The sequence below is a fragment of the Carcharodon carcharias genome, chromosome 13 (assembly GCF_017639515.1).
Source record: "Carcharodon carcharias isolate sCarCar2 chromosome 13, sCarCar2.pri, whole genome shotgun sequence".
Classification (NCBI taxonomy): domain Eukaryota; kingdom Metazoa; phylum Chordata; class Chondrichthyes; order Lamniformes; family Lamnidae; genus Carcharodon; species Carcharodon carcharias.
In genome coordinates, this window is record NC_054479.1 from 82,269,258 (window position 1) to 82,290,938 (window position 21,681).

General features: G+C 42.0%; 1 protein-coding gene across 5 annotated transcripts in view; it reads left to right on the forward strand.

Moving 5' to 3' along the window:
* cdk17 (cyclin-dependent kinase 17) overlaps positions 1–21,681 on the forward strand; it is a 211,206-nt gene that overhangs the window by 158,280 nt on the left and 31,245 nt on the right. For all 5 annotated transcript variants that reach the window (XR_005944792.1, XM_041202669.1, XM_041202671.1 and 2 more), the window contains 4 exons: positions 8,709–8,823; positions 9,076–9,170; positions 9,280–9,342; positions 9,430–9,553. Coding sequence is in view for 4 of the 5 variants with exons in the window: in XM_041202669.1 (XP_041058603.1) it covers positions 8,709–8,823; positions 9,076–9,170; positions 9,280–9,342; positions 9,430–9,553 (397 nt within the window). In the remaining variant the exon portion in view is untranslated. The remainder of the gene's footprint in view (positions 1–8,708; positions 8,824–9,075; positions 9,171–9,279; positions 9,343–9,429; positions 9,554–21,681) is intronic.

Genomic DNA, 21,681 nt, shown 5'->3' on the forward strand with positions numbered 1-21,681 from the left:
TTAGTAGGAATTACTTAGACATGGCTATAGAAAAATCAGGTCTGGAAATGAAACATTGCAGAGCATGCAAAAGCGAAATGCTGCAGATGCTGAAAATCTGAAATAAAATCAGAAAATGCTGGAAACACTCAGGTCAGGTGACGCCTTGGAGAGAAACAGCTTACATGTTTCTGATTAATGATGACTCTTCAACAGAACCTAGGAAAGACAAATGTATAAGATTTTGAACAAGTGAAAGTGAGGTGGGGTGGGGTGCGGGTAGGTGCAGTGGGAAGAACAAAAAACTGAACCATTAAAAAAAGGCCTATGAAAACATATCTCATGGCTTTTCTCGTTCCTTTCTTTATTCCTTTACATTCAGGTGGATGCTTTCTTTACTTAATCCATTGCCACAAAACCTTTTGTCATTTAATCTCTCCTGCCCTCCACTACATCACAGACTTTCCCTTTTGTGCTTCCTTCCCCCGCGCTATTTTATTTGATCAAAACCTATTGCATTTCTATCTTTCCTTGCTTCTGAGGAAGGGTCATCGTTGACCTGAAGCATTAATTCTGTTTCTCTCCACACATGCTGCCTGATCTGCTGAGTGTTTCCAGCACTTTCTGTTCTTATTACGGGGTATAACATATTTAGAAAAGATGGAGAGGGGGGGAAAACGAGAATTGGAATATCAGTGCTAGTTGGCAATAATATACTGGTCATATAAAAAGTGATGCAGAAATAGAATCCATATAGATGGAGATAAGAGACAGTAAAGGATTAACTTTACTAATAGGGCTAATCTACAGACCCACCCAATAGTGGAAGAGGTTGGAGGAAGAAACATGCAATTAAATTAGGGAAATGAGTAAAAAGCAAAGAATAATAATCATGGAAGATTTCAAATACCCTGAAATTAATTGATCCAAAGCGGTAGGTAAAGAGAATAAGGGAATGGAGTTCTTAAAATATGTACAGGACTCTTTCTTTCTAACTCGGTATGTGAGAAATCCAACAAGGGAATATTTGCTACTGGATCTGGTAATGGGGAATGAACTAGAGCAGGTAAGAGAAGTAAAAATAGAAGGAACAGCTAGGCACTAGTGACCATAATGTAATATGCTTTAAGATAATTGAGAAGGACATAAGTATGGCAAAGGCTAGGTTAATAGATTGGAGAACAACTGATTTTTGAAGGCTGTGAATAGAACTGGGGATAATAAAATGGACAGCAGTATTGCCTATAATAATGTAGAACAGCTATAAAACAATCTTCAATGGAGTCCAGGAAAAAATGGATAAATAAAGCCATTATGGAAAAAAATTAAGATGGCATACACTAAGTGCATGGACAGCAAGGGAGAGCATGACAAGGGAGAATATCAGGACATTGGAGGAACAGTCAAAAGAACTATCAGGAAGGCAGAGGAACTAAGAAACTATATAGGAACATAAAATATTCTACAGGCTCATAATTTTTTTTTTAAGTTAGGATGGGAACAGGGTCACTGAGGAACAGATAGGCTGAAATCACAGGTAGGGATAGCAAAGTGGCAGAAATATTAAAAAAATACTTTTCTTCAGTATTTACCAGGGAGATGGATCAAGTAGATATGCTGGCGGAAAATGAGATTAGAAATGATGTAACTACATTTAAAATAAAAAGAGGAGAAATATTAAATAAATTAGTCAAACTCCCAAGGGATAAGACTCCTGGTTCAGACAGGCTACATCTGCACCTTTTCTGGTTCTGAGCCTATTTTCTCTTGAGTTTAGAAGTATGAGAGATGATCTCAGTGAAGCATACAAAATTCTTTCAGGGCTCAACAAGGTAGATGCAGGAAGGAAGTTTCCCCTGCCTGGCGGGTGGTATGGGGGCAGTCTCCGAATAGGACTGAAATGAGGAATTTTTTTACTCAGGGTAGTGAATCTTTGGAAATCTGTACCCCAGAGCACTGTGGAGGCTCAGCTGTTGAGAATATTCAAGACAGAGACTGATAGATTTCTAGATATTAAAGATATCAAGGGAGATGGGGATATTGCAGGAAAATGGCGCTGAGGCAGAAGATCAGTCGTGATCTAGTTGAATGGCTTTCTGCTTCTATTTCCTATGTTCTTATGGTTTTAAAATAAGCTAGAGAAGAGAGCACAGCTGCTATTGTTAATTGTATATTAAATATATTACATTGAATACACAATGTATCTTTTTTCAGCAATACTCAAGTACTGTACTACCAAGCGACTAATTGTATATTAATTGTATGTAGTTGGTGGGAATTAACTAGGCATTCACTTATGCTCCTACAAATAGGAACAGACTAAAAATAGATTTGTTGCTTAAGGGTGAAAGTTGGAAAATAAAAAAAAAAGTTCAAACTAAAATCCTAGTGGCAATTGTGAATTGATGTAAATCAATGTTCTCGGAGTCTGAAACTTATGAACAGTGGAAGACTGAAGTGGATATGTGGACACTAGTTACAACACTACCAAAGAGATGACAAGCTATAGCATTGTGTTGTTTTCAATAAGCAATTAAAGTATCAGTTGGATAGTGATGAAGAGTAGGACCTTCCATTGGAGTTCCTGGATGAAATCCACAAGAAAGCTGATCATTTAAATGCCTCTGAGGCATGATCAGAATTTGATAGATTTTGGTGTGACCATATCATGGATACCAACAGATGGTATAAAAGTTTGTCAAACTTCAATTTAGGGATCCTTGCATCTGTAAAAGTATTTAAATTACTATATTGTGCTAAGGTGTCTCATCTGGATAGGCAACTCATTCTAACTGGCATTTGGCCCTCGCAAAAAGAGACTCTGTTGAATCTGATCTCCGCTGCCTTAAAATCATTCTTTAGGTAACTGTCATTTCCTTTAGCTTTCATGTAGCAAATGAGACATCCTGAGATGATGCAAAGAATAGAAGACTCAATGATTGCCAGATTTCAAAATAGTCCAGGTACCAGTCACAGCCATTGGTATAACAGAAAGATTTAAAAACAGGAAGAATGAGGATGAAAACACTTAGCAGACCTGGCTATTACAGCAGAGACAAAGTTGGAACAAAAATAATGGCCGAATGAATCCAAGGAATGGCAAAGGAACAGTTAATAGGTGATTAAAGTGTTACACAAAGTATTATTATGCGATGAACTGTCCCAACTGAGGGTACAGGGTCCTTGAAATTACACATGATGCAGAGGATTTTGATTAAGACGATGAAGATATCGATGAATCTGAAAAGATTATATTGGTCACAAAGAGGTTTAATCCTCTGATGAATGAGTTAGCTGTGGATTCTTTTAACGCTGCAGTACGAGACAGTGCTTGTACTTCAAGATTATGTGGAATAGATTGGTTAAAATGTTACCTTGACTCGCTTAGTGGGGACTGACGCAAGGTTATGGAATAATAAAGTATGTTTGCTTTAGGTATTGTCATGGCAACACATTGAGGTGTAATTCTGTGTAAAATAATTGGAGTAAGTACTTTAGGTGTAGCCTCTAGTGAAATAACTATGCTGCAATGAATAAGGCGCAAATGTAATTTGACATGGAACATGAGAATGCAATTATTTTTGAAACGTCAATTGATCTGCAGTTTACCCAGTCAGGACATTAAGAAAACTTGATGTTTCTGATTAGAGTTTCAGACAAATATTAATGGTTTCAGGTGATAAGCATCAGAGTAAAAAAATGGAAGTTATCTTAGTTACATAGACAATTTCCACACCTTGTCAAATTAAAAATCCTGCTAACAGATGCAGGTGTGGTTGATGAAGAGTATGTGAGGCTAATCAAATTGATTAGTGAGAATTGTGAAATCTGTGAAAAGGATCAGAGGATGTCGCCACATCCTATTAGAAGCCTTCCATTGGCACGTGACTTTAACAATGTTGTTGCCGTGGATCTAAAGGTATGGGACGCAAACAAAAATATTTTCATCTTACGTTTTATAGACCAGATTTAGTCTTTCTACAAATAAATAGTTAAGGACAAATCGGTTATTATAGACAAAATCATGGAGAAATGAATTGGGACTGGACTTGGGACACCAGTGAAGTTTCTGACTGATAATGAAGGAAAATTTGCCAAAGAATTCAGATGTGTGTGAAAACATGAATCCCGCAGCTGCAAGTTCTTTTAACAATGGACTTTATAAGAGAACCGCGACCCATCATGTCCACGCTGCAGACTTGTTCGTTACAGAACTTCAAGTGTATCTCTGCATATTTTTAGATGCGATAAGGGTTTCTGTTTTTAAGGAGGTGAGCACCAGATGCCCCCACGCTCTAGATTGAAAGATATTTCCTAACCTCCCTACTTTCAAACCTATGCCCCCTGCTCGTTGACCCCTTTGCTAAGGGGAGTAAGTGCTTCCTGTCCTCTATCTAGGACATTCATAATTTTATAAATCTCAATTGAATGCCCCCTTAGCTTCCTTTATGACAAAGAAAAAATCTCAACCTATCCACTCTTCCCTCAAAGCTAAAATTCTCCATTGCTGATAACATCCACATAAATCCTTTTTGCATCCTTTCAAGTATGATCATGTCCTTCCTGTAATGTAATGACCAGAACTGTACACAGTACTCTAGCTGTGATTTATCTGGTATCTTACATAGTTTTAGCATGACCTCCCCATTCTTGTATTCTGCACCTCATAACAAAGGAAAGTATTCCATATGTCATCTTAACTTATGTTGTCCTGCTACCTTCTGGGACATGTGGACATATGCTTCAAGATCCTTCTGTTCCTCTACGCTACTAGGTATCCTGTCATTTATTGTGTATTCTTTTGCCGCCTTTCCGCAACACGTTTGCATCATCTCACACTTCTCCAGATTGAATCCCAGTTGCTACTTTTCTGCTCACCTGACCAATTCAGCAATATCTTACTCACTGTCAGTCTCATGGTCAATTTTCATTTAATCTGCAAATTTCTTAATCATGTCCCTGACATTTAAGTCTAAATCATTGATAAATACTGCGAAAAATTAGGGACCTAGTACTAAGCCTTGCAAAACCCCACTGGAAGCAGCCTTCTAGTCACAAAAACACTCATTGATTATTACCCTTTGTCTCTTGCCTCTGAACCGATTTTTAGATTAAACTTACCACGTGCCATGGAATCCCATGAACTTTTACTTTCCTGAGCAGTCTGCCTGGTGAAGCTTTGCCAAAAACCTTGCTAAAATCCATGTAGACTACCTTGAACATACTACCCTCGTCAACTTCTTGTTACCTCAAAATATTCGATCAGGGTAGTCAGACACGAACCTCCCTTAACAAATCCGTGCTGACTATCCTTGATTTATCAGTTCCTTTCTAAATGACATTAGCTACTGCCCCTCAGAATATTTTTTTTACAATAATTTGCCCACCAGGTTTTTGGTTGACTGGCCTGTTATTGTTCAAGCGATTCCTTTTCTCCCTTTTCAAACAGCAGTGCTAGTATGATAATCCAATAAATAGTAATCTCAGAAGAAGATGATACCATCTGACAAAGCTCTTCAGATTTTTTAAAGTATAAAAAATCCTGCAATGTTGTGTACCTATCAATGGAAGTTTGTACACTCATTCACTTTTGCCATGACTTCTAAGATCATTTGGCAATGTGATGCATGAAAGGCTACTTCAGCATAAAGCAATGAGGATCCATGTTAAATTTGAACAAAGTGAATGCAATTCAATAATAAACTAACATGGATTGAATCCACTAAAGCAGCCAGGTAACTGCTGCTGAGTTAAACAAAAAATGTAAGTTGTCAGAGGATATAGATAAAATTTGAAAGGAATAAAAGTGCAGTGAACTGTAATGCGAAGAAAAAAAATGGGTAACGTATGCACTCCATGAATGGCATTGAAATAGCTAAGGTTGCTGTTGAATGGGTTTTCATAGATTCTGTCCAATGCATCCAATCGTTGCAGAGCAAGAATAAACGAGCAAATTGAAACAGTAAACTGTAAATCTGAGGAAGTCCTAATTAAACACTGTTATGGTCAGACCACTGTTGAGTATGTGCTGTTCTAGTCTTTGAGACTCAAGTGGAAGTTTAAAGTCAAGGCTCTCTTCTGGGCATTTCCACAATTGTCAGAGGGCTGAGTAATGAGGAATACGTTTTTTAATAGGAAGCAAGCGAGAATGACCTTCATAGAGGTAATATGAAGTAATATAGAAAAAGTATTTCCAAAGCTATAAGTTGAACTAAATTATGATAAATAATGAAGGAGCACATGTTCAAACTAGTACACAACAAATTTAGGAGCACAAACATGGAGCCATGTAAGAAATGGACAAAAGTTAGGATGTTGCTGGACAGATGGGCTAACTGTTACTCCTCCTCATTTGATCACAAGATAATTACAGATGAAAGTCATTTGGCCTATCTCAAGTCATTCATCAAGAGAAATCCGTAATATGCCCAAATAGCACCTAATTATTTTGTAAATTATAACTGGGTTTCTACCTACACTGTTCTACAATTTATTCCACATGTTGGTCACTCTCTGTGAAAATGAATCACCTGATAGCAGTCCTAAAATCTTTTGCTATGTTTGAATTCCAAGTTCTACTCTTGCAATTCATTGTAACTTTCTGGGTTAATTTTTCAGTGCCTTGAACAATTGTATATGTCTTTTCTGAGACCACCTTTTAAAGCCAAAATCTTAAATTTCTCCAATTTTTCCTCATAACTGAGACTTTTCACATTGGGAATCAGCTTTGTAATTTTTCTGTACACTGTGTCTAGCACTTAAATGTCTCTTTTTGTTTGCTGATGAGCAGAACTGAATGAAATATATATGATGTGCTGAATTTTCAGGTCCCAGGGAACTGGGGATACTCAGGCGCCAGGGGACAAAAGTATTGGCAGCATCCAGCATATTGATGAGTTTCATCAGGGTAGTGGAGGAGAGGATGGCCCTGAGATTCCACCTGATCCATTAACAGCTCTTGTTAACATTGTTGAAGAGCTCATTGTGGGCTTGTTAAGGGACATGTTTTGATTTTGATGGGGATGCATGGGCTGCATGCACTGTCTGGGGCAGACCAGGTGAATGGAGCCAGGGACACACTCGGGAACCAGTCGTGGCTACCCTAGGAAATTGGGTAGGCCCCATGAAAGGGTGTACAGTGCAGAGGGACACTCAAGCGCCATTGGGTCAGTGTAGTTTGCACTGAGAGTCGTCAGTTAGTGCTCAAGTACTACAGGGGTCATCACCCTCCTGGCATTGTGGGTCATAAGAAGAGGGGGAAAGGCTGCCAGATAGAACTGGGAGGGCTACCTGAGCACAAGGAAGGCAGCAACTGGCAATGGGAACACAGCTCTCAGATTTTGGGTCCAGTGGAGATGAGGAACAACTCCCTCTACAGGAAGGTCAGAGCCCCAGGCATCAGGAAGGTAGAGGAGAGAGAGACGAGAGACAGGAAGAACCCATAGGCCATACCCTCAGCATAGGATTTACAGCCGAAGAACAAGCTACCTTAAGATGATCTGAACCAATGCTGCAGGAGACCGTGAACTCTCTTGGCAGATGGTCACAGAAATCTATGCTCTCTTCGCTAAAGATCTCATACCTCGCAGCACCCTGCTTACCATGTCCTGCCAACCAGCAGTCAAATTTACTCTGGCCTTAAACTTCTTCACTCCTGGTTCCTTGCAAGAATCAGCTGTGAACCTTGGTGGCATCTTGCAAACAGCTGCATTTCACTCCATCATGCAGATCACTAATGAACCCTTTGTGAAAATTCGAGTACGTTCAGTTCCAGACAGACACAGCCTCACCAGAACAGAGGGCAGTGGGTTTTCCCTCCATTCCTGGATTCCTGCAGGCACAGCTCACCATTGATTGATTGCACCCATGTGGCCATCAAGGCACCCAGCGATCAGCCAGTGAGATTTATCAATAGGTTTCCACTTCCGTAACATTCAGCTGGTCTGTGACCACAATAAGAGCTTTCTCGTGTGTGCGTTTGCTTTCCTGGCAGCTGTCATGACTCATTCATTCTCTGCTGGTCCAGGCTATAGCAGCTCTACACTCAAATCTGAAGAGATGGTTAATTACCCCTTTATGAAAGCCCAAGATAGAGAGACAGAGGAGATACAACCAAAGCCATCTCAGTTGGACAACCATTGGGCAGGCCATCGGGCTTCTGAAGATGCAGTTCTAGCACCAGGGTCAGCCGGGTGGTGTCCTGCTGATGATAATTGCGCCCATGGAACTTTTAAGTGAAAGCTGTTGTTGAATAGGACTCCGTATGAATAAAGAACATCATACTGTGGAACTATGTAGCTACCTAGTGCCACATTTATGCAGGGAGTGATGGGGTGCTTGTGGTTGTGTCAGACTTATCTTTGTTGTGTCAACTATTTAAAGTGAAATTTACCTTTTTTATTTGAAGTATCATTAACCTGTTAGTAATGTTGAATTTACATTGGTTCTGATTTGTGTTGAAGTAAAAGCTACCAAAAGTGGAATCTTGTTGGTAATTTCATCATTTGGGAATTGTTCAGTAAATTTGGTTATTTTGGTTTATGGTTTCGCCACGGTCATCATGACAATGTCAGGACCCAGTGTCAGAATCAATGACAGGTCAGCACCCTCAGCTGAGAATTTTTGGTGAGACTTGGCCCAAAAAAGTGAGAGAATTTATAAGTAAATTTTTGGTGATATTGATTACCTGGGATGAACATGTTGCTTATACCTACTATTCCTTATTACAGGGTACCTATGCAACAGTGTTTAAAGGAAGAAGTAAGCTGACTGATAACTTGGTAGCCTTGAAAGAAATCAGGCTGGAGCATGAAGAGGGCGCACCTTGTACAGCAATACGGGAAGGTAAAATAGTCCCATTACACGTAATGTCTTCGTCATTTAACAAATGTGATGTAATCTTGCACAGCTAACTTTAAATATGTAGGATCATTTAGAGATAAAGCCACAACAAACAAATTGTAGATTTCAGAAGTTCTGTCCAACTCTATTTACTTGCAAGTCCAATACCCATTTCAAATAAAACATTTTGCATTAAAATGTGATTTATGTTTATACTTAAAGGATATTTATTGCTGGTTTTCTTTGTCTCTCTAGTCTCGTTACTGAAGGACCTGAAGCATGCAAACATAGTCACTTTACATGATATTATTCACACAGAAAAGTCATTGACACTAGTATTTGAATACTTGGTAAGATTTGTCCTTGTACAGTTTGTGCTAGTCATTGTTTATGTGAAAAGTCATTATGAGGAAAAATGAAGGAATCTGATTTCACATTTTGAATTCCTGCATTTTGTAGGACAAGGACCTGAAACAGTACATGGATGACTGTGGAAGCATAATGAACATGCACAATGTGACGGTGAGGACTAAAACTAACAAACAACAGCTGTGAGTCATTTGTTGCATGCAAGTGCTGTTCGATTAAGCTTACTGTTTCGCTTTGTAGATATTTTTATTCCAGATTTTACGGGGCTTGGCCTACTGTCACAAGCGGAAAGTGTTGCACCGAGATCTGAAACCGCAGAACCTGCTGATAAATGAGAAAGGGGAACTAAAGCTTGCTGACTTTGGTATGAAGCAATAATTAAATATTACATATTGGTGATAAGCCTTGTATGTGTTAAGTTCCATAATTCATTCTGCATCATATCTGTATTTCCAATTTATTTAACGCCTACACATAAACAGAGATTACCCTTGTGCCTTGGGACGGGGGTTATCACTTCTGTACAATCCCATTAAAAAAAAATTTGTTTTAGTAGTCAGGTGAATTTACCCTAACTCTGTAAGAGGGCAAAGGTCATTATGTGCCAAGCCTTCACTTTTAAGTTATTGACAGGAAGCTGTTTGCCTTCCACGTATTTTTACCAGTTTCTACCCTGGTAGACAACGAATATCAGTTAAAATCTGCCTTAATTTTGTGTTTGGTCCTTCAGGGCTATAGTTTGACATCTGTACCTGTTAAGTGATTGAAGTGTTCAGCTCCCTGAATAATGCATTGACTCCATTGATGTAGCCCTCTGAACTGCCCAAAACAAATATCTCAGTTTTTGAGCTGACACGTTAGTGCCAATATCAAAACGCAGCCTGTTGATGCTGGCAATCCTCCAGAATGTTTTTAAAGCAACTTGAGAAACAATTTTCCTTGTTCCAACTTATGACCAGCATTATGCAAGAGGTACTGCAATGATTCTCAATTAAAACTAGAGAGTTGTACAGGGTGGTAGGCAACTACCAGCAGAGGAACTGGATGATATCAGCAGAGCATTATTGTTGCACTAAGGCTCCTTAGACAGGACCTTCCAAATCCACGACCGCTACCATCTAGAAGGTCAAGGGCAGCAGATAGATGGGAATGCCACCACCTAGAAGTTCCCCTCCAAGCCACTCACCACCCTGACTTGGAAATATATTGCTGTTCCTTTACTGTCACTGGGTCAAAATCCTGAAGCTCCCTCCCTAACAGTACTGTGGGTGTACCTACACCACATGGACTGGAGCGCTTCAAGAAGGCAGCTCACCACCACCTTCTCAGGTGGCAACTAAGGATGGGCAATAAATGCTGGCTCAGCCAGCATAGCCCACGTCCCATGAATGAATTAAAAAAATAAACAACAGGAAAGCTTCTTGAATAGTAGTTCTACCAGGCTGGAAACAAAACAACCATTTTGTTAAATACAAACTGATTTTATTTTTTCCCACCCTTATTCTCAGAAGGGGATGGGGAAATGAGGATAAGCTGTCACACATAGAAGGCTCTACATTGAGTTGGATGTCAAGTGTGCAGTGCTAACTAAGCAGAGTCATGATAATGGGGTTGCCAATCCTGCCTGGCTGCGTACGAACATACAAAATAGGAGCAGATGTAGGCCATTCGGCCCCTTGAGCCTGCTCTGCTATTCAATGTTATCATGGCTGATCTGTTTGTGTTTCGAACTCCACATTCCAACCACCCCAGATAACCTTTGGCTTCCTTGCCTAACAAGAAACTATCCATCAGCTCCTTAAAAATATCCAATGACCCTGCCTTTACCACCTTCTGAGGCAGAGAGCTCCATAGTTGCACAACCCTCAGAGAGAAAAAAATTCCCTAATTTCTGTCCTAAAAGGGTGATTGCTAATTTTAAAACAGTGCCCCCTAGTTCTGGACTCACCCACAAGAGGAAACATCCTTTCCACGTCCACCTTGTCAAAACCATTCAGGATCTTATATACTTCAACCAAGTCACCCCTCACTCTTCTGAACTCCAACGGAAACAAGCCCAGCCTGTCCAACCTTTCCTCTTAAGATAACCTACTCATTCCAGGTATCGATCTAGTAAAGCCCCTCTGAACTGCCTCCAACGCAGTTACACCCCTCCTTAAATAAGGAGACCAAAACTGCACACAGTATTCGAGATGTGATCTCACCAATTCCCTGTATAACTGAAGCATAACATCCTTACTTTTATGCTACAAGCTGGTGCTGGTGGACTAGAGATCTGCTGATGTACTGTTATTTAAAGAGGGAGGAAGGGATAGCCTGAGTAATTACTGGCCAGTCAGCCTCAGCTTGGTGGTGGACAAGTTATTGAATAAAATTCTGGCGACAGTCTAAAATGTCATTTAGGAAGGCACAGATTAATCAAGGACACCTGGTCTCTGCATCCAGCTTTCATGCCTGTGGAACTTATTTCTAGCAATGATTTTTGCATTTATTAAGGAAAGTCATGTCTGACTAAATTTATTGAATTTTTTGAGGAGGTAACAAGAAGAGTCAATGAGGGTCAGGCATTTGGTGGAGTCTACAGGGATTTTAGCAAGGTTTTAGCTGAGGTCCCACATTTTTTTATTATTAATTCATGGGACGTGGGCTTTGCTGGTTGGGCCAGCATTTATTGCGCATCTCTAGTTATCCTTGAGAAGGTGGTGGTGAGCTGCTGCCTTGAAGGGCTGCAGTCCATGAGGTGTTGGTACACCCACAGTGCTGTTAGGAAGGGAGTTCCAGGATTTTGACCCAGCAACAGTGAAGGAATGGCAATATATTTCCAAATCAGGATGGTGAGTGACTTGGAGGGGAACTTCTGGTGTTCCCATCTATCTGCTGCCCTTATCCTTCTAGATGGTAGTGGTTATAGGTTTAGAAGGTGCTGTTGAAGGAGCCTTGGTGAGTTCCTGCAGTGTATCTTGTAGGTGGTACATAATACTGCTACTGTGCATTGGTGGTGGAGGGAGTGAATGTTTGTGGATGTGGTGCCAATCAAGTGGGCTGCTTTGTTCTGGACGATGTCAAGCTTCTTGAGTGTTGTGGGAGCTGCACTCATCCAGGCAAGTAGGGAGTATTCCATCACACTCCTAACTTGTGCCTTGTAGACTTTGGGGAGATATGGCAGATTAGTCAAAAAAGTAAAAATCCATGGGATCCAAGGGAAATTGGAATGTTGGATTCAAAATTGCCTCAGAGGCAAGATGCAAAGGATAATGATGGACAAGCGTTTTCATGTTTGGAAGGCTGTTTCCATTATATGGGGAGGCAGTGGCATAGTGGTATTGTCACTAGACTAGTATTCCAGAGACCCAGGGTAATTATCTGGGGACCCGGCTTTGAATCCCACCATGGCAGATGGTGAAATCTGAATTCAATAAAAATCTGGAATTAAAAGTCCATTCTGGTTTTGGTTAAAAAAAAACATCTGGTTCACTAACGCCCTTTAGGGAAGGAAATCTGTCATCCTTACCTGGTCTGGCCTACATGTGACTCCAGACCCACTACAGTGTGGTTGACTATTAAAAATGTCCTCTGAACAAGAGGCAATTAGGGATGGGTGATAAATGCTGGCCTAGCCAACGGTGCCTATATCCCATGAACAAATAAGGAAAAATTGGGATTCTGCAGGGCTCAATGCTGGGTCGCTTATATATCAATGTGTAATATATCAATGATTTAGATTTAAATGTAGGGGGCATGATTAAGAATTTTGCAGATGATATGAAAAGTGGTGTTGTGGTTGATGATGAGGGCATAAGCCATAGGCTGCTGGAAGATGGATTGGTCAGTTTGTGGGAAAAGTGGCAAATTCAACCTGGACAAATGTAAGGTAAAACATTTGGGGATGACAAACAAGGTAATGGTGTAGGCAATAAATGATAGGATACTGAAGTGTAGAGGAATGGGGGACATTGGAGTACATGTCCACAAATCCCTGGAGGTAGCAGCACAGGTAGATAAGGTGGTTAAAAACGCATATGGGATACCTTCCTTTTACTGAGGCATATAATATAAGAGCTGGAATATTATGCTAGAGCTATATAAGTGAACTGCTGTTAGACTGCAGTTAAGCGTACTGCATACAGTTTTGGTCACCACATTGCAGGAAGGTTGTGATCACACTAGAGAGGGCACAGAGGATATTTATGAGGATGTTGCCAGGAATGAAGAATTTTAGCAATGAAGAGAGATTGCTTAGACTGGATTTGTTTTCTTTGGAACAAAGGACGCTGAGCGGAAATTTAATTGAGGTGTATAAAATTATGAGGGGCCTGGAGAGGGTGGATAGGAAGAGCCTATTTCCATTAGCTGAGAGGTCAATAATAAGGGGGCATAAATTTAAAGAAATCGGTAAAAGGATTAGAGGGGCTGAAGGATAATTTTTCACCTAGAGAGTGGTGAGCATCTGAAGCTCACTGCCTGAAAGGGTGCTAAAGGCAAAAGCCCTGATCACATTTTAAAGAAAATACATGGATGTACACTTGAAGTGCTCTAGCCTACAGGGCTATGGACCAAGATCTGGAAGGGGGAATTTGGTTAAATAACTCTTTCTCGGCTGGCAAAGGCACGATGGGTGAAACTACAACCTCCTGTGCCATAATGTTCTTATGTTTCAGTTATCATAAAATAGACTTCTACATAGGCTATAATATAATCTTATATTAAAGTCTATAACATATATATTTTTTTATATATAGACCATAATATAGTCTCCATTATATACAAACTTACATTATCTTAACATAAAACAGTATGAAAGAGCAAGAAGGGGGAAGAATTTTTGAAGCATATACAGGAGAACTTCCATGAATGATATAATTGTAGCCTCATGAGGAAGGAAACAGTGCTAGATCTAGTTCTGGGTGGGGCATGTGGAACATGTTTCAGTTGGGAATTGTTGGAAATAGTGATCACAATATCATTAGGTTTAGAATAGTTATGGAAAGGGGCAAGAAACAATCAAATGTAAAAATTCTCAACTGCAGCGGGCTAATTTCACTGTTGAAAAGGGATCTGGCTCAGGTGGATCTGGCTTAGGTGGATCAGAAATGAAGATTGGCATGTAATACAGTAAATGAATACTGAGAGGCCTTCAAGGAGGGAATAGTTCAGGTACAAACTAAACACGTTCTTATGAGGAGGAATGAAAGAATCTCCAAAGATAAGGTTTACTGGATGGCTAAAGAGAGTTAAAATGAAACAAGTTTATGATAAGTTTCACCATGAATAAAGAGGAGGCATTAAAAAGGCTGGTTCCATTTAGAATTGATCCGAAGGTACTGAGGGAAGTGGAAATGGAAATTGCAAAGGCAATGACCATAACCTGCCAATCCCCAGAGATATGGGGTTGGCTCCAGAGAATTGGGCAATTGCAAATGTTCAGTAAAGGGTCTAAAGATAAACCCAGCATCTACAGACTGTTTAACAGTCAGTTTGACATTGGTAATGGGAAAGCTTTTGGAGATTATAATTTGGGACAAAATTAAGTCACTTGGATAAGTGCAGATTAATTGGGGAAAGCCAGCCTGAATTTGTTAAAGGCAAATTTTGTTTAAACTATTTTGATCAAGTTTTTGGATGTGGTTGATGTATATATGGACTTTCAAAAGATGATTGAAGTGCCACAGAATAGACTTGGCAGCAGAGTTGAAGCCCATGGGATAAAAGGGAAAGAAGCAACATGGATACAAAGCTGACTTGAGTGACAGGAAATGGAGTGGTGGTGAATGGTTGTTTTGGGAATTGGAGGAAGGTATACAGTGGCGTTCCCCAAGGATCGGCATTAGGACCACAGCTTTTCTTGGTCTATACTATTGACCTAGATTTGGGTGTACAAAGCACAATCTCAAAATTTGCAGATGATACTAAGTTTGGAAGTATTGTGAACTATGAGGAGGATAACGATAGACTTTAAGAGGATGTAGGCTAGTGGACTTAAGTGGAATGGATATGGCAGATAAAATTTAATGAAGTGTGAAGTGGCATACTTTGGTAGAAAGAATGAGGAAAGGCGAAATAAAATAAAGCACACAAGCCTAAAGTGGATACAGGAACAGACACACCTGGAAGTATACGTGCACAGATCACTGAAGGTGGAAGGACAGATTGAGAGAGCAGGAGAAAAGGCAAATGGGATCATAGGAAATGAGAGCAGGAATAGGCCATTCAGCCCCTCGATCTTGCGCTGCCATTCAACTAAATCATGGCTGATCTACCTCAATGCCATTTTCCTGCACTACCCCATGTCCCTTGATGCCTTTAATATCTAAAAATCTGTCAATCTCTGTCTTGAACATACTCAATGACTGAGCCTCCAGAGGGCCCTGAGATAGAGAATTGGAAAGATTCACCACCCTCTGACTGAAGGAATTCCTCCTCATCTCAGTCTTAAAAGGCCAACCAGGGGAAGTCGGAAAAATTCCCGACTCGGCCCCTACGCCTCGAGAGAAAGAGCCTTTCTCCCGAGATCTTTATTGGTGAGTAGGGGCTGGAGTCGGGCCAGCCAACGCACGAAGAAGTGCAGAGGCAGCCGAATGCTGTCGAATGCTGAGACAGGTTGTTTAAATGACCCACCTCGGTGCCATGGGACTTTGTCCCAGCTAAAATAAAAACACACACGCCCTCCATCCCTCACATCCCCTTCGACCCCCAAATAGTCCTCATGCCCTCCCCACACCCATGACCCCTTATGCTCCCTATGCCAAGCTCCCCCCCCCCCCCCACCCACCTCCTATGGCCCCTCATGCCCCATATGCTAAGTTCTGCTCCTTCACCCACCTACATAGCCTCTCATGCCCTCTATGCCAAATTGTGACACTTCCATGCCCATTGATCCACTGTACACTTTCTAGAACCAGTGTAAAGTGGCATTATATAAAAAAAGAACTTGAAAAGAAGTCATTCATTGAGAACATTCTCCTATGTTTGAAAAAAAAGGTTTGAAACTAATAGAAGTGTCAATCATCCAGGCCCTTTGAAGTTTCAAAAACCACAAACCCTTGAAACCACTTAACTTGTGTAAACAAAAATTGTAAAATTGACCTCAGAGATCAAAGAGCCTGAGCTGTCAATCAAATAATGCATCCTCTGGAGAGCAGGTGTTCTATTATTATAATAACTGTCTGGTCTCTCATCCAAGCCTGGCTATGTATGCTTGGCCGAGAGTCCAGTCATCTATTAGGGAAAGAATGTAGTCTGCATAGCTGAGGGCTGCTATGCAAATGAGTTTTTCTCCCTGTCGGCGATTTTCCATGGCTAAGACTGTCAGGCTTTCCACATGATCTTCTCTTGATGTTCCCATTCACGTGTAGATTTTTGACCCATTCTAACTAAGTGGAAACTGGTTAATGGGTCATCAGCTGCTACGGCACTGGTTTAAGCAATCCTGTAGAAATATGAGATTCATAATCAAGTGGTATCCTATTGGTTCTGTGAAAGGGTCATGAGGACTCGAAACGTCAACTCTTTTCTTCTCCGCCGATGCTGCCAGACCTGCTGAGTTTTTCCAGGTAATTCTATTTTTGTTTTGGATTTCCAGCATCCGCAGTTTTTTGTTTTTGCTTTTATCTCTATGTTGGTATCTTATTGGTGCCTGTTGCAGGCCCTGTTTCAAGCTAACAATCGCAGACTCTCTACGAGAGCCAAGCCTGCTACAATTCAGGCAATGACGCCAGCCATCTACATAGTGTCATGCACATGCTTGTTCAGCTGTAGTAACCATGTGACCATTGTACCTTGATTCTCATTATCATTTTTACTAATCTAAGAAGTCACCATGAATCAAAGTATGTTTGACTCCTTCCTGTTGTAGACACTGTTCTAATCTGTTGACGAGTTTTAGTAGTTAGTGTAACTTACCTTAACAGCTCTTGCCTAAGATTGTTTCCATTTCACTTAACCTCTGGAAATTATCTGCCACCTCTGACTTCTTTCATTGAGAGGAAATATTATTTAGTTGACATGCATATTGCATTTTTTTAAATGTAAATGGGATTAAAGAAGTTTATCAAACTGGTTTGTTTGCTTTGGAAGCAAAGGTTTAGGCTATCTAGAGGTACCATCCTTAGGATGCACATGGCCAAATTTAAGTTTACCTTGCTCAAACTGTAGAATTACACATTGGAAGAAAAATACAAATAAATACATAAAAGCAAAAGGTTCATTTTCGTGAGGTGTGCTGGTTTGACTAATTCTGGTAATTGTAATTTAAAAAATATAAATTTCAACTTTAATGTATTTATGAAATTGTTTATATATCATAAAGTGGTGCCGAATATGGCACTGAAATATCTGCACTCATTGGCAGAATTTTATGGACTCCACCGGCAGGTTTGTCGGGGAGGGACCATAAAATTCTGCAGGTGTCCTCCTCACCAGCCAACCTGGCGGCAGTTTGATGGAGGGCAGAGGGCAGGTAAGGCTTGGGGCAGACTGCCCACCCTCACCCCAATTGATGGCCATTTAAGGGCCGCTTCCCACCCAGTCACAATTTTTAGGCTGGCAGGAAGAGGTCAGGAATGAGGCCGTGGGGTGGGGGAGGGGGGGGTGGGGGGGGTTTGGGTGGGGGCTGGGGAGGCTTGGCCAGTCACCCTCCTTGGCCAGGCAGGGGGATTGTGGGTGTGCCTCGCTCATGGGCTCCCTTTCCCAATTGGGATATCCCCCCACCAACAGCCACACCCCCAGGCCTTCTCTCCCAGTTCAGCCAAGAGCAGCCTGGTTCAGCATCCTGGGCTCCCAGCTCTTTGCACTGTGGGACTGGGTATCATCTCAGTAAGTGACCATTACTCCGGTAGTACTGCTCAGACTAGAGAGCTACTGGCCAACCTGATTGGCTGGCAGCTCTCTGTGGCAGCACTTCTTCCCCAGTTGGAGGCAAAAGGCCCATGTCCAGCCAATTAATGTTCCATAGAGATTAAAGGGCAGATGGGCAGCCATCAGGAACAGTGGGGGATGGTGATGCATTCCCTGCTGACTTTTTCAGTGGTGGGGCAAAGAACCCCTGTCTCTCAGCCTGTCTAATGTAGAAGGGGCATCCTATCTGGTGATATAGCCTGCAAACAATTGACTGTCTGCCATTATTAAATTTTCAGTTTAGAGTAAATTGTTAATAAGCTGAGCATGTGCTGACTATGAGCACCGTAATAATAAACCACCGCAGAATATCCCAAAACACTTGACAGCCAATGAAGTACTTCTGAAATATAGCCACTGTTCCAATGTAGAGAAATGTGACAACCATTTGCATTCAGCAAGGACCAATGAACAGATAATTCTAATAATGTTGGCAGATGGATAAATATTAGCTAGAGTGCTGGGAGAGCTCTCTGTTGCTCTTCAAATAGTGCCATTAGATCTTTACATCCATTTCAGTGGGGAGACAAGTCCTCACTTTAAAGTCTTATCCAAAGTACAGCACATAATTCAGTGTAGGTATTTAGATTGTCAAGGTCAATCTAACATATTTGCTCAAACCCACAACCTTATCTGACTCTCAGATGTGAGTGCAACCACTAAGTCAAGGCTGATCCTAAAAGAAAGGAAAATTATAATTACTTACCAGACCTGAGGGATCCTCATTGTTTGAATGAAGCTGAACCTCCATTTACATAGCTCCCTTCCAGCTGTTCATTTTGTGAACTGTCATGTTTTGCAGATGTTTTGAGGTATTGTAGAAGTCTTGTTGCTTCCTACTCCAGGCATTGAGTTAAAATTATGCCCCAGAACTAGGATGTTCCATCAGGAAATGGAGAAACATTGTCTGCTATCTAGAATGTGAATTTTTTTAAACACTGCATCACTGGTTTTTTCCTGCGAAAGGAGGGCAGGCAAGACTCTTTTTTTGTATGTTGTTTTGGTCACAAAGAATGTGGAAGTCATTATTAGTTTTAAATTATCCGTCATTCACTCATAATGCTCATTCCTAGTATTACCACCACTATTTTTATTCTGAGTGACTGATAATGCAAACCAAAGGGTGGGATTTTCCCCCATTGCACCAAGTGCGGGAGCGGGCGTGAGAAATATTGTACCCTCTGGCCACAATGGCAGGTTTTTGCACCATATCGTCCATCCCCCCCATTTCATTAATTATTCGCACGCATGAAACATGCCAGGTCGCTGGTGGATGGCCTCTGTTTGCCCGCCCCACCGTCAGCTCACCAAATCCTCATTCTGGGCACCGTATTTAAAATACAGACAGGCACAAGCTTCTCGATGTCGGCAGCCCAAGACTGTTCCACTAACAACACAGCCCCCGAAACCCAAGTTGACGGCAGCCACCAAATTCAGTGACGCCTCACTGGAGTGCCTGCTGGATGCATTCGAGGCCTGCCGCCATGTCCCTACTATCCCTACTCTGGCTGCAAGAGGTCCAGCAAGGTGACCAATCCGGCTTGGGAGGTGGTGGCAGTGGTGGTCAGTGTCAACATAGCCCAGAAGAGGTCAGCCACCCAGTGCTGGAAGAGGATGAATGATCTCACCAGTTTCAGCAGGGTAAGTCAACCATCTCATCACTCTCAACTCTCGCACTTACAAGCCCATCACACATTCACTGGCATCTCGCTCACTGCGAGTTCAAGGGACATCACCACTCACTCTCTCACACACCCTCACATCTCCATTGGACTCATCTACTCTGGAGATCGCATCCTCATCCCATCCATGGCTCCCCTCACCACCCACTCATGCCAGACATCCTTATCATCTGCCCTGACACATATCTTGCTCACATTCTCTCCATCTGTCTTTATGCAGGACAAGCTAGCACACAATAAAAGGGAGAGGCTCCAGACTAGGGATGGAATGTCTGACATGAAGGCCCTCACAGAGTTCAAGAATCAAGCTGGATGGAGAGGACATTGACCGTGCCTGCGCTGAGGGTGAGGTTCGCAGCGCACACCCAAGTGAGGATCCTGCACCAGCTCATCCTTCAGACAAACATACTGAGAGTGCTTTGTCCTGGTTTAGAGTCACCTGCCATGCACTAATTATCTCTCCTTTGTCTCATAGGCTCATCTGGAAAGCGCCCAATGGCATCCACAAGCCTCATCTCCAGCCCTGAGGGCACCTCGGATGAGGAACCAGAGGAGAGCATCATAGAAGACCTGTCACAGTGCTCACCCGCACCCTCCACCAGAGCAGAGGGACACATCTCGATGGGACCTAGTTCTAGAGTAGGCTCGGGGTCATGATCTGGTAAGCACAGCATACAATCTGGTCCACAGCAGGCGGAGGTAGGGACATCTGAGGTCGCCAACACTCGGAGGACTGCTGGAGACCGTGATTCTGCTGAGTCCTAGTCAGGTGACGAGCCTCAGGACTCGGTCCTAAATCAGTTGCTGGAGCTGCAGCAACAGTCAAGGCATTATCAGGAAGGGATGTCAGCTGCACTCCTCAGGTTACAACATATGATGGAGGAGTCCGTCCATCTGTCTGTCCGAGGAGGGTGCACCTGCCCCACAGCAGGCCATGCAAAGCAGGCCTGAGCCCCCCACAGGGCGCCAGCCAAGGTCATCACAGACGACAGCAGTCAGCAGGCTGTCTCCACGTTCACTGTGGATGTCTGGGAATTACTAAGATATAGCTGGAGGGTTAGGAAAGTTAAAAAGATTTAGGAGCATAGCGGTGATATGGGTGTTGACCACATGTATGTAATGTACACAGATGTAAATAGAATCGTGCCCATTTCACATCTATTGTGTGTGCCTCCTTTTTACGTACTGTGTTGCTGTCAATCAGGTATGATATCATGGTCCCTCCCCCATTTATCTCACATATATCGCTATCATAGGCCTCTCATCTACTTAGTGTGCTTCCATATCACCACAGTGTGTGTCCCTTTTGCACATCATTCTTAATGTTGAGTGTGTTTGTGGAACAACCTCGTTCACATGCTTTGCAGGGTCATGTCATCGTTATTGGCTGTGTAAGATTGAAGCAGAGGTGTTCTTGTCACTTGTCTGCACTCTTGAAAGGTGAAGGTGCAGTGTCTAAGGAAACATGCATGGAGAAGGATCATGAATCCATGTACTGTCTGTCTCTTGGCAGGGTTTTCATGCTATGAGCCTATGCTCGAGCTCGTGTGTGCTGTCAGTCAACTGCGTTTTTGACTTTGAGTGTACATCTGCTAGGCTCACCAGTAAGTGGAGGCACCTTGCCACCTCAGAGTGCCAAAGCTCAGCCTCTCTCACTGTGCAGTTGTGTGTCTTGCGGGGACAAGGCTGTCATCACAAGCTAAGGAAACAGCGCTATGCATCCCTTCACCTCAGCATTCGCCAAGGTCACTGATGCTAATTGCAGTGGTGTTTTCTGATGGGCAGTTGAAGTTTTGAGCATATTCTGGAAGTGCACAGCATTGCTTTAGACAATGTGTAGGGGAGCAATGGGATAGGAGCAAGGAGCTGAAGTGTGCTCTTTATTCGAAATGATATGTGCCCTTGAGGACTTCATGCT